Source organism: Carcharodon carcharias, chromosome 4, assembly GCF_017639515.1.
Source record: "Carcharodon carcharias isolate sCarCar2 chromosome 4, sCarCar2.pri, whole genome shotgun sequence".
NCBI lineage: Eukaryota > Metazoa > Chordata > Chondrichthyes > Lamniformes > Lamnidae > Carcharodon > Carcharodon carcharias.
Genome location: NC_054470.1, coordinates 34,620,684 through 34,633,692, shown reverse-complemented (window position 1 = coordinate 34,633,692; position 13,009 = coordinate 34,620,684). Strand labels below are relative to the sequence as shown.

General features: G+C 40.4%; 1 protein-coding gene across 8 annotated transcripts in view; it reads left to right on the top strand.

The window, feature by feature from the left end:
- Window positions 1-13,009, top strand: part of LOC121276881 (terminal uridylyltransferase 7-like) — a 96,924-nt gene that overhangs the window by 30,593 nt on the left and 53,322 nt on the right. For all 8 annotated transcript variants that reach the window (XM_041185491.1, XM_041185490.1, XM_041185486.1 and 5 more), the window contains exons 4-8: window positions 4,753-4,869; window positions 8,698-8,875; window positions 9,161-9,249; window positions 10,776-10,827; window positions 11,624-11,693. In XM_041185491.1, the coding sequence (XP_041041425.1) occupies window positions 4,753-4,869; window positions 8,698-8,875; window positions 9,161-9,249; window positions 10,776-10,827; window positions 11,624-11,693 (506 nt within the window). The remainder of the gene's footprint in view (window positions 1-4,752; window positions 4,870-8,697; window positions 8,876-9,160; window positions 9,250-10,775; window positions 10,828-11,623; window positions 11,694-13,009) is intronic.

Here is a 13,009-nt window from a genome sequence, read left to right as displayed (position 1 = left end):
TGAAAAGCCACCAGGAGGTACAGCAAGAGCTGACCATTCCCCAGAGGGCAGTAGTGTCCCAAGAGACATGAACCTATCACTCAACTGACCAGAAGAGGGACCCCAACCACATTGGACCCCCATGTTCACCCACCATAGTGCAGAATCACAAGGTGACCGGACAAAAGTTAACCACTTGATTTAAAATGGTCCATAAATCCCACCAGGCTACAGCACTGCAGCCATATCCGGCATAGATTTGGGAGAGGTCCCTGCCAGAAGGCCATCTTCCTATCATCCAGGCCCAGAAAGACTGGCCCAAATCCAAGAGTCAGTGGCCTGCCTGTTGACATGCCAACCAAAAGCACCTATCACCAGAAGCTGGAACTCTCCAGTTGTGCTCGCGCCTGAGCTGGACCCTGAAATGGAATCCCCTAAAGATGCCAAGGTCCCTTTGAAACACCCCACCCTCCTGAGCCTCAGCCTAACCCCAGTCCCTGCGACCGAACAGCTGAGCCCACAAGTTACCAAAGTGGACAGGCAGGAACTAAGCTGGACAAGAGCAGCTCAGTCCTTTGATCCCAGGCCTGGCACCCTAGTGAAATGCCCAGCATTCCCTGCAGATCACCCAGAGCAGCTTGCCCATCACTTACCCCCTGTGTGCTAAGCACCCTGAAGAAAAACCCCCAGATCCTTGTAAGGATACTTAATCAGGAGGCTGGAAAGCCTGACACCCAACAGAAAGAAATCCAAACCTGAGCCCCGAACAGGCTTCCCTATGTAGATGAATTTCAAATGCCTAAATCTCCAAGTCGGGGAAGTGGTGGCATAGTGGTAATGTTGCTGGACTGGTATTCCAGAGACCAAGGGTAATGCTCTGGGGACCCGGGTTCAAATCCCGCCACGGCAGATGGTGAAATTTAAACTCAATAAAAATCTGGAACCAAAAGCCTAATGATGACCATGAAACCATTGCCGATTGTTGCAAAAGCCCATCTGGTGCGCTAATGTCCTTTAGGGAAGGAAATCTGCCAACCTTACCTGGCCTGGCCTACATGTAACTCCAGACCCACAGCAACGTGGTTGACTGTTAAATGCCTTCTGAACAAGGGCAGTTAGAGGTGGGCAATAAATACTGACCTAGGCATTGACGTCCACATCCCATGAATGAATAAGAAAAGAAAACCTAAACGTTCCCAAATCTCAGGACTGTACAGCGTCCCTGCGGACGCCTTGTCCTGGCTTTAAATCACAAAACTGCTAGCTGTGTGCCTGATGTGTCAGTATGAATGAGAGAACGCATGTATACTTCTATATTTCCAATTCTTTCTTCCCAGAGACCTCATAAAACAAAAGGAAAAAAAAAATCAATTTTTTCTCCAGCAGTGGAGGCGTGTCATGCCTAGAAGACTTAAAGGAAAATATATATATTATTTTTAAATGGTCAAAAGACTACCCTGACTGAAGTCTGACTAGCTACAATTCACACAAAAAGAATTTCTAGCTTAAGAAAATAGCAGGGACCTCGTTATCTCTAAAGAGGTGTTAATGCCCCCTGTGACTGCAGCGATCAAATTCCAAGGAAATGCAGCAAGACTTTTACATTTCTAAGGCAGAGCCCTGGCCAATGGTGACGGACAAAGGGACCCTGTAATCTGTTAAATTTATTAAGGGATGAAACTTTAACCAGCTCAAGAATCCAGACCAAACCAAGGGGAAGAGGTGGGAGTTATGTCACATGATTCCCTCCCAACCCCAAGCTGCTGAACCTGTAATATTACCTTGTGGAGCTGAACAAAGGTAGTCAGCCAGCTTCCATCAACAGAACAGCAGCAGAACCAGAGCTTTGCCCATGTTAAATTGCCTGGTGTTCATCTATGCGGTTTCTACTGGAACATCTGAATTCATGTACCAGTGCTACTACAAGACTAATTCATTTCTGCGTACTTCTCCCATCGTGGAATTCATCACTACTGGAAAAGTGGATTACCTGCATCAGCTTCAGCCTGCTAACCTCTCTGAAGGAATACACCATAGGACTTTTGATTCTGGACTCACATGAAACAATTTTCACTTTGCCTGTATTCTTTTCCCTTTGCCTCTTTCTTTCCCTTTTCTATCATATTGTGTAATGTACCGGGGTTATGTAGTGACACCCCCTCCCTGTACTTAGACTGTGTAAAATAAACTTACCCTCTGATTTTTCTCATGTTTGCTATAATTAATAGAGGATTGGATCATTCCAAAACTGAAGAGTTGGGAAAAATACGCCACCACTTATAAAAGGGGGAAATAAAAAAAATCAAAACACCTTTCTGTTTACAGATGGGTGGTGAGGGGAGAAATCAGGCCTGTTTTAATTAAAACCTCCTCTCCTGTCCATAACAATAGCCATACTTACAGAACCATGCCTTACGGACAATGCCCCAGACATCACCATCTCTGGATATGTCCTGTCCCAACAACAGGACAGACCCACCGGAGATGGCGGTACAGTGGTATACAGTCAGGAGGGAGTTGCCTTGGGAGTCCTCAACATCGACTATGGACCTCATGAAGCCTCATGGCATCAGGTCAAACATGGACAAGAAAGCTTCCTGCTGGTTACTACCTACTGTGCCCCCTAAGTTGATGCACCAGTGCTCCAAGTTGAACACCACTTGGAGGAAGCACTGAGGATTGGAAGGACACGGAATGCACTCTGGGTGGGGGACTTGAATGTCCATCACCGAAAGTGGCTCGGTAGCACCACCGCTGACCGGGTCCTAAAAGATGTAGCTGCTAGCCTCAGTCTTCGGCAGGTGGTGAGGAAACCAACAAGAGGGAAAAAGCTTACCTGACCTCTCCCTCAGTAATCCACCTGTCACAGATGCATCTGCCCATGACAGTATTGATTAGAGTGATCACCGCATGCAGTCTTTGTGGAGATGAAGTAGATGAAGTCCCATCTGCAAGTTGAGAATACCCTCCATCGTGTTGTATGACTCTACCACTGTGCTAAATGGAATAGATTTTAAACAGACCTACAACTCAAAACTGGGCATCCATGAGGTACTCTGTGCTACCAGCAACAGCACAATTGTGCACAGCCACAATCTGTAACCTTATGGCTCAGCATTTCACCACTCTACCATTACCATCAAGCCTGGGGATCAACCCTTGTTCAATAAACAGTGCAAGAGGGCATGCCAGGAGCAGCACTAGGCATACCTAAACATGAGGTTTTAACATGGTGAAACTACAGCACAGGACTCCTTGTGTGCTAAACAGAGGAAGCAGCATTTGATAGACAGAGCTAAGTGGTCCCATAACCAACGGATCAGATCTAAGCTCTGCAGTCCTGCCACATGCAGTCACGAATGATGGTGGACAATTAAACAACTCACTGGAGGAGGAAGCTCCACAAATATCCCCATCCTCAAGGATGGGGGAGCCTAGCACATCAGGGCAAAAGACAAGGCTGAAGCATTTGGAGCCACCTTCAGCCAGAAGTGCCGACTGGATGATCCATCATGGTCTCCTCCTGTCCTTAGAAATCTAAAGGGACTAGGTATTGCCAACCATGACAAGGAGTTTCACCTTGTGTAGAGCTCTAGAACCAGAGAACTTGAAGGGGTAGATGCAAAACCAACCTGCAGAAATATCATTTCCGTGAATGAGTGGAAAATATATGGAACAAGTTGAGTTTTATGATTTTGACCAATTGACAATAAAGAAATGGTGATATAAAAGCATTTCAGGATGGTGCTAACTTAGAGGCAAATTCCCAGCATGTTTCTATGTACCTCCTGCCTTTGTCCTTCCAAGTGGTGGAGGTTTCACGTTTGACAAGTGCTCTCAATTCAGTTCTGTTGAAGGGTTATGAGGATTCGAAACGTCAACTCTTTTCTTCTCCGTCAATGCTGCCAGACCTGCTGAGTTTTTCTAGGAAATTCTGTTTTTGTTGTGGATTTCCAGCATCAGCAGTTTTTTGTTTTTAGCTCTCAATTATCCCTTGGTGACTTGCTGCAACCTGTAGATACTATGCACTGCAGCCACATTACTTCCAGAATGAATGTCATCAACCCAATTATTGTTTTTTTTTTGTCCAGCAATTCCTATTTTCCTGGGTAGCTTTTAGGAATTTGGCAGATACCATCCATATGTGATGCTACAGTTAGCTAGGAGACACCATGGAGAGCTCCCTCCCTCTATTCACACTGGTTCATTTAAGGCCTTTTATCTGGAACTAGTTTTTCAGATCTCCATGTACATGTGTCTTTGAAATGGGCAACTGATACAGCCACTAACTATGGATAATGTTCTTTCCAGACCCCACAAATTGTTGAACACCAAACTTTTTGGCCATTGTTACTGACCCATGGAGACCATCTTGATCATAACTGAAAATTCATAGATTAAATTTTGTTTTTGTTATAGCCTTTGTTGGAGTTTGGAAGCATTTTGTCTTTTTCATTTGAAGAAATACAATTCAGAAATTGTGTTTATCTAAAGCACACCAAATTAAATTTTAACTCCATAAATGTTTTTAATTCCATCAAAATCACATTTAGTCACCCTTTTAAGATGTTAAAATATCGGGTCACTACCGCAGCACATTGTGGAGCAAAAGATTAACAGAATTTAAATATCACAGGATTTTGCTGAAATATCCGCATTAACCTGAGCAGTGCTGACTATATTGGTTTGCACATTTAACTTTGATGTAACAGAGTAACATCCTTTCATACTTCTAAAACTGTCATTTCTAATTTGAGCTACAATTTTTTTCAGCCTGCCCGAAGCTGCCATGCTGCAAAGTACACCTGTAAACTTTGTGATGTGCTGGTTGAATCTATATTTTCTGCCAATAAGCACATTAGGGAGAAGCGACACAAAAAGTGTGTAATGGTAAGTTTGTAGTAAAGTTTTTTTTTGTATTTTATATCAGCAGTCTACTTTGGAATCTGTTGTTCACAAAATGAAACTGAGTGAGATACAATACTACTTTCATGAATTATGACTGTACGATTCAAGGGGTATGGAGGGGAAGGCAGGAAAATAGAGTTAAGGCCAAAAATCAGATTAGCCATGATCTAATGGCAGAGCAGGCTCGAGGGCCCAAATGGCCTGCTGCTCCTCCTCCTATTTCTTATGCTCTAACGTTATGTTCAAACTCACCATCACAGCATATTTTTGAAAGAAAACCCCAATATTCGCAATGTACGTTATTATAAATGTAATTATTACAATTTTTAAAGTTGTTATTCAAAGTCATTTAGAGTCCAAAGAGCAAAGATTTTTGACTTAGGCTTTATTAATAGGGACTCAAAGCAAAAGAACAAGGAGGTTATGTTAAATATGTATAAAACACTGGTTTGGCCTCAACTGGAGTATTGCACCTCACTCTGGGCATCACACTTCAGGAAAGATGTGAGGGCATTAGAGACAGTGCAGATAAGATTCATGAGAATGATTCTGGGTTTAAGGAATTTCAGTCACGTAGATAGATTGGAGAAGTTGTGACTCTTTCCCTTGGAGAAGAGAAGATTAAGAAGAGAGTTTTTTTAGAGGTGTTCAAAATCATGAGGGGTCTGGATAGGTAGAGAGAAACTGTTCTCAGTGTTGGAAGGATCGAGAATGAGAGGGCACAGCTTTAAGGCTACTGGCAAAAGAACATTGGAGACATGAGAAATTTCTTCATGCAGTGAGTAGTTAAGATCTGGAACCTGGGGCCTGAGAGTATGGAGGAGGCAGGTCAACTGAAGGACTTAAGAGGGAATTGGATTATTATCTCAAAAGGAAGAATGAGAGGGTTACGGGAAGGAGGCTGGAAAGTGGCAGTCGGTACAGTGCTCATTCAGAGAGCCAGCGCAGACACGATAGGCCGAATGGCCTCCTACTGTGCTGTAACAATTCTGATTCTATGACTTGTCAGTAAATTGCATGTGGTGGCACTGCGGATGTCAGCTAAAACATTAAGGTTAAAAGAAATCAGGAGACAAGGTGAATAGAGCTATGAATAAGACAGTAAAAAAGACAAAGGATGCTGTTATATTTTCCCTTGATGCCCAAGATATTTGTGGAAAATGAGCATCACCTTCAAGAGATATTCCATATCCCAGAACATTTAACCTGGCCATAGTCTTATTACATTATCATTCTGGTGGCTACTTCTAGGAGTCTGAAAAGTACTTGCATTTCTTTAGTTAATATTTAGTATTATATTAGTCTTTAGATCACACTTGCTCCCAGACTTGCAATAAGCATTCTAAACTGCAGACAGCTTTTAATTAAATATCTGATCTTGGAATTCTTTTCCGTGCAGGAAATCAGTGCTGATGAAAACTATTGATGATAAGTTCCAGACAGTCTTTCAATTATGTAAGGACTGTTGTAATTCATTTGAGGACTTGCTGTCACGAATATGATATTGTTGGCATCATAACTTGAGTTTTGAGTGCGGCTTGTATTTGAAATCAGTTCTTCAATGCAGGACTGTAGTGGTTCAGTTTTAAAAATTTTAAGAGCAGACTTTAAGTATTGAAGATGTATTTTTGTTTCAATATTGTTGTGAAATATTTCTACTTCATAATCCGCTTATATATCTGCAAAACGTTTTTAGAATTTCATATTTATTAGGGGATGGGGGGGGGGTTTACTCTTACTTGGCACTCTATCTAAGTGCACCGTATTCATGATAGAAAAGGTACACAGAGAGACAAATGAAAAGGAGTGAAAATGCAGAGAACCTCTATTGTATCACTGGGCTGGATTTTACAGGGCTCTGTGGTTCCTGCCCCCCAGCTAAAAAGTCAGTGAGGAGCCCACCAAAGACCCCAGTGGCTGACCTGGAGCAAGTTAGCGCTGGGAGCAGCCTTAATTGTTTTAAGGCAAGACTTTCACCCCTGTCTCAGGAAGAAGTCCCACCTTAGAGAACTGCTAACTGATTAGATGGCCAGCAGATGGGAGCACTAGCCACCGCTGGGACTACAAGCCGAAGAGTCCATGCGGAGGAGCCCAGATAAGCCTGGAGCTAGGAGTCTGGGCAAGGGGGATTGGGGAACAGACTCAAGAGGTCAAGGGGGGAGGGTTAAAGTGGGTGGATGACCTTGTGTGGGAAGGGAGTAGGAGGAAGAGTGCCTCTGAAAGGCCTGGGGGGGCCCGCCTACCCCACCCTCTTGCCTGATACCAGCCTGTGCAGCTAAAGCTACCAGGCTCCCCTCATGGCATGAATGTCACCCCACCATGGATAAAATACTGTCAGCAATGGAATGATGGCCAAGGGAGGATCGGCCACACAATGCCTCCCCATCCCCCATAAAATTTCAGGCAGGTCGGGGTGGGCAGGTAGGCAGCAGGAAGGCCACCCATTGGATTTGACATGTTATCCCCCCCACCCTTCCACCTCGCCTTCAAAGTCACCAATAAGGGTGTGTAAAATCCAGCCTACTGTGTGTGTAAACTTGTGGTGAAGGTCAAGTTCTGGAGCACATTTTAGTAAATGATTTTATTGGCTCATAATCATTTATTACCTCCAGCTCAATGCTGCTTTACTAATCTATGGGCTGAACTTTTCCTGTGTCGGCAGGCTTGGTGCGAGCAGGCGGGACCGGTCGCGAAGCCGACTGCTGCCCACGATCGGCTCCGCACCGCGATTTCACACGGGTGGGCCAATTAAGGCCCACCCTGCGTGGATCGCAAGCAATAGCATTGAGCGCTACCTGTGCAGATGGGGGGAGGAGGGAGAGCGGGCCTGGCGCGCAGTTTGTGCATGCACACGAAAGAGCACTTCAGTCTCCCTGAGGTGACTGTGTCACAGGAGATGGGACATGTTTTTAATTTCAAAAGAAAGTTTTTATTTAATTTGTAATAGCTTTAGGACACCTCATCCTGTTCGTGGGTGAGGTTTCCTAAAAAATGTAATGGCCACTTGGCCTTTTCTCCTACCTGCCAACGAATAAGTTGGATGGCAGCGTAAATTTCAAGTTAATTAGGTCCTTAATAGGCCTTTCAATTATTGGCGGACACACAGCCAACTCTGGTGCGCGCCGGCCAAACGAAATATTGCGCAAGTGCGTGATGACATCAAGACACATGCCCGACGTCATATTACGTTCTGGCGTGTTGGGCGCGCGACCGCATGCCGACGGTAAAATTATGGCCTACGTAATTTAGGTTTTTTAAAAATGGTGTTAATTAGCTTAAAATTCTGTTCGCTTTTCCTTGATGTCAAGGGGACTGGATATTTGCTGCATATGGAGGAACAAAACCACAGCAATACTTTCAAACATAGGAATAGAAATGTTCACATGCAGAATGTTTAAAGCTCCTGTCTGAACATCACATTGTTTCATCTCTTCAAATATACAACAGTTGGTAAAAGTTGCTGGTTTTGATCAAATAGCCTTCATTCAAATGTACCATTTGTCCCATTATAAAAGATTTAATATTTATTTAAATAGTAACCCTCATTCTAATTATTTAGCTGAATAGATGCTTTATAGGATTGTTTTTTTTTCAGTTTACCTTTTCTAGCTTTAGCATTAAAAGGCACCAGCGATTCTATTCAAATCTTTCAGTTTAAAACTCTTAAATTATTGGAAATGAAAAGTGTGTAAAGTGTTAAGTATTTAGGAGAGGTTCTCTTATAAGATTATGGAATGAATACAAAAGAATATATATTGTGTTTGGGACACTAAAAATTTTTGGTTAGCTAACTCAAGTCTGTGCTATTAGGAAAAGCAAGAAGAAGAAATGCTCACAAAGCTCCCTCCTCCAAATCTCTCACAAGTAAGAGCAATTGATGCTGCCATTGACAAGGTAGTACAGGAGCATGGCATAACTGAAGATGATGTGAACAAAAGGCATGAAATTACAAGAAGAATGGAAACAGTTTTGCAGGTTTTATTACCAGGTACATATTATCTGCTTTCACAGCCATATCTCCTTCCTCAGCAACTCTCTCCAGGTTCAACTTATTCTTGTGTAATGTTTTATAATTTTACTTTTGACAATTGTTACACAGATAAGATGCTTATTTGTGATGCTCTGTTTTATAATAATTTTTCAAGTATACTGTAGGTATAAATTAAATATTTTTGGTATTATACTGAAGTAGTTTTATTTCACTACAATTCTGCAATAAGCCATTGTTGAAATATATGGTATTTATATAATGGTCTTCTTTTACATCACCCAGACTGCTCACTTAGACTGTATGGCTCCTCTTGTACAAGATTTGGCTTTAAAGATTCTGACCTTAACATTGATATACAGTTTCCAGCTCATGTAAGTTTCTAAAGACTGAACAAAGAACTCTGTACATCAACTGTGTACATCAACTGTGTATGCAATCAGGTTTTGAGTACACTGTTTTAGATAATAAGTCCGACATTATAATTGGTCAAATATGAACTTTATTGTTTAACCTTCTGAACAGTGAATTTATAGATTACTTTTAAAACCTCCATACAATTTCTGCTCTGCTATCTGTCTGATATATGTTTTGTGAATTCTAATTACAAAAAGAGAGACTTGTCTCAGTAGCACCATCTGGTGTTGCTGATCTCTGTACAGTTGCAAACAGTCTAGACTGAGTATCTGATAATTGTCAAGCACTGCTTGCTTTCCCTAACTTCTTGTGTAACTTTGTAAACTCCTCCCCATGGCCTGCTAAAATGTGAAACTCATTTTACCCATCATGGAATGAATTCTCTCAGGACTCAAACCTATGGTCCCATAACTAGGTTACACCATACTCTCTATATCATCAAAAACTGTCACAGATGGAGTTTCTGTTAATTTTCTGAATTAAATAAAAAGTTTTAGATGTTTAATTTTGATCAAAACTGTTAAGAATTCCAAAGATGAGCAAAAATATACATGAAGAAATTTAACATGTATACCAGGACTCCATAGAGCATGGGTGTGAGTTTGTCACAAATAAAACATTTGGGAGCTATATATGCAAACAAAATTACCATTGTGCGTCAGAATTTTTGGTCTTTCCCTCCTTTTAGGCAGGAGCAGACTTGGCAGCAAAGCTTGGTTGTGAATCAACTTTATTGAGACAAAGTCAGTTCAAGTTTATTAAGTTTTCTGATAAACTACAGTCATAAACACAGGCCGTGATTTCCAGTTTAATGCAGATTATACTGCCCATGTCAAGGTCCGGACAGTATAGCACACAAATGGTTTCTCTCGCAGCCTTAGTCTTTTGGTCAAGTCTTGCTCGCGCTAGCTCTCATCCAATTAACACCTCTCTCAATCATCTTGAGCTGACCAAATCTTCCTTGACCAGCCAGGTATCCTTCATGTGAACATCACACTATTACCTAACATTTTTCAAATCCATCCATGTTCAGCTGTCTCTTATCTTAAGACTCCAAGGTCTTGTATTTTACAGTGGCGTAGATATTCCAAGCTTCTACTTTCACATGCATAAGCAATTCCCACAGACAGCCTCAAGGACCCAGTATTTTTGCTGCAATTAAGCTGTTTTATACCTTGATATAATTTCCTGTTGTCCAACTACCTTGGCATCTTTTCTATACTATGCCCTACTTTTATGTTTTCCCACTTTGCCATCCTACAAAAAAGAGAATCTAATAAAGTCGTGTTAGTTTCTAATAAAGTTAATTTCTGATATGGAAAGTTAGAATTTAACAATTAGTATTCTTTTATTTCCCTAATAATCTTATAAGTGATATTTTGAAATTTTTGTAATAGGGCAAGGAGGCAATGAGTTTAATGTGAAAGCAGTAAGTGAAGAATTTATTTCATAAACAAGTAGACCTGTCCTTTTTGTTTCTCAGATGAATCAACCAGATGTGCTACTACTGGTTCAGGAAAGCCTTAAGAATAATAGTAAGTTTTTCAAATGAAAGAGAACATATTTTTCAACTATTACATGCATATTCAGCTTGCCCTGTTTCTAGAAACCAGTACATATTCTAGAATAATACATTTATGAGATTGAATGCTTATGTAATATCAGTTGTACATGTATTTTTTAATATAGCTTGTTGAATTGTATTTATCTATCTTTTGCCTGGAGCTAAAAACAGACATGAGAACTACAGAAATTTATCTTGCCCACTTAAATTAGACATATTTAAATAATGGCACACTTTACAAATTAACATATGGACTATATAGAAATATATAATGTTTTGAACCAAATGCCATCAGCAAATTAAAGGTTAGCCACATTTTGTAATATTTTTGTCCTTTTCCAATAGGTCAAAACTAGAAGACCCTAGGTCCTATCCCAGGAGCTAATTTACAAAAACTAAAATTAATCATTAGCGCTCCAGTAAATCAGAATAGGGGTTCTTCGTCAAAATTTTCTAGAAGACTGTTGCCCACTGAAAGTGAGTCACCAAGTTTATACAGTGACGAATATTGTGTGCCTTTTAATTGTTCATCCAGCAATGCTTAAAGTTCTACCTCAAGACAATTTGTAACTGGGCCTGAGCAAATGGTCCTTTGAAGGACCTGCATTTTGTATGTCAACACAGTCCCTAGTAAATGTGTTGTTCAGGTTGGTTTAGTACTAGCTCAATTCATAAATATTAAATCCCCCAATGATGAGCAGAAAGAGCAGTTTAACAGTCAGAAGAATTGTTAAATAGATTTTTTTGCTCTTCCCAAATTTATTCAGTTTCTTTCATTGATGTTGAGGCGGAGTTCCATGCCAGAGTGCCTGTCGTACTATGCAGAGACAAGCAAAGGTTTGTCGGGACTTACTTTTCTTAATCTGAATGTAATTACTGTACATGTAATGTGAACTGAGCCATTTATAAAAGACTAACTGAGCATTAATGAACCTAATTTAATAATGTGCATTTTAACACATCAGAAGAAGTCATACTAAACTTAAATTCTACCTTTTTTCATTGCACTGTGTTTTAAGATTACCTTTTTCTTCTCTTTTCCCCCTCCTCTGGAGGCATGCACTGTTTGCCATTCCCTAATTAAAAAAGCTGGGAGGATGACTTGCCTTTGAATCCTATCAATCCCATTTAGATACAGGAAGACTAGTATTCAGTTATATAAGGCTTTCTTCTCTGTTCACAATATTCTTAATTTTGCAGCAGGAACTGTGATTGAACAATAACTAGTTGGAAATTGGGTGTAACTAGGTATTTTAAGAGTTGACTTAACCTAACCAGGAAACACTTCTATTTATATACTTAAATAATATAGCTTTTAAAAAAGTGGGGGGGGAAAATTCTCCTGCTTTTTCTCTTGCTATTCCCTCGTGTTGATTGCTTTCAACCTGTGATTTTTTGCAAATAGCCTTGCCACTGATGATTCTTAGATTTGTTTCTAGGTATGATCTTCTGATAATTCACTCATTTTCTGTACTCATACAAATTTAAAAGGGTCAAGCTTGTTGAGCTGAATGACCTTTTCCCATGTTTCAAAAGATGTTTGATTTTGCAAAAGCAATTTAACAAGTCACACCCATAGACTCAGCATATTAGAAACACAACTTTTCAGTTTTGCTTATTAGCAAATATTAAATTATGTAAGCCTTTGATATCTTAAAATTATGTCCCTCAATCAATAGATTGTTTTGAAATGCTGTAATATCTATGGTCATCGTAAGAATGTAGAAAATCCCCATTTTTCATTAGTTGCACTGAATATGCAAATATAAAGCTGGTAAATCTTTGTTGACGTACAGTTTTTGAAAAATGTTTTGATGATTTCACACTTGACATTCTCCTTGGATTTAGCTTTGCTGACCATGATTGTAAGTGGATCTTGCATCTGTTATGAATGAGAGTATGCCTTTGTGTACCCATTGGTAACTAGTGACACTGAGGTCAAACAGAGAATTCTTGCCACTGAGCTTTGGCTTCTTACAATATATCATGTGGCACCATGTGACCTTATCATTGGTAGGCAGAAGAATATGCATTTCCCTAACCAAGACTCAGGCTAAAATCCAACAAATTTAGATAATGTTATTAAACAGGTAAATGAATAGAATTCAGTATGGACAGTATATTTATAGTAATTATAACCTTTACTGTTCTCC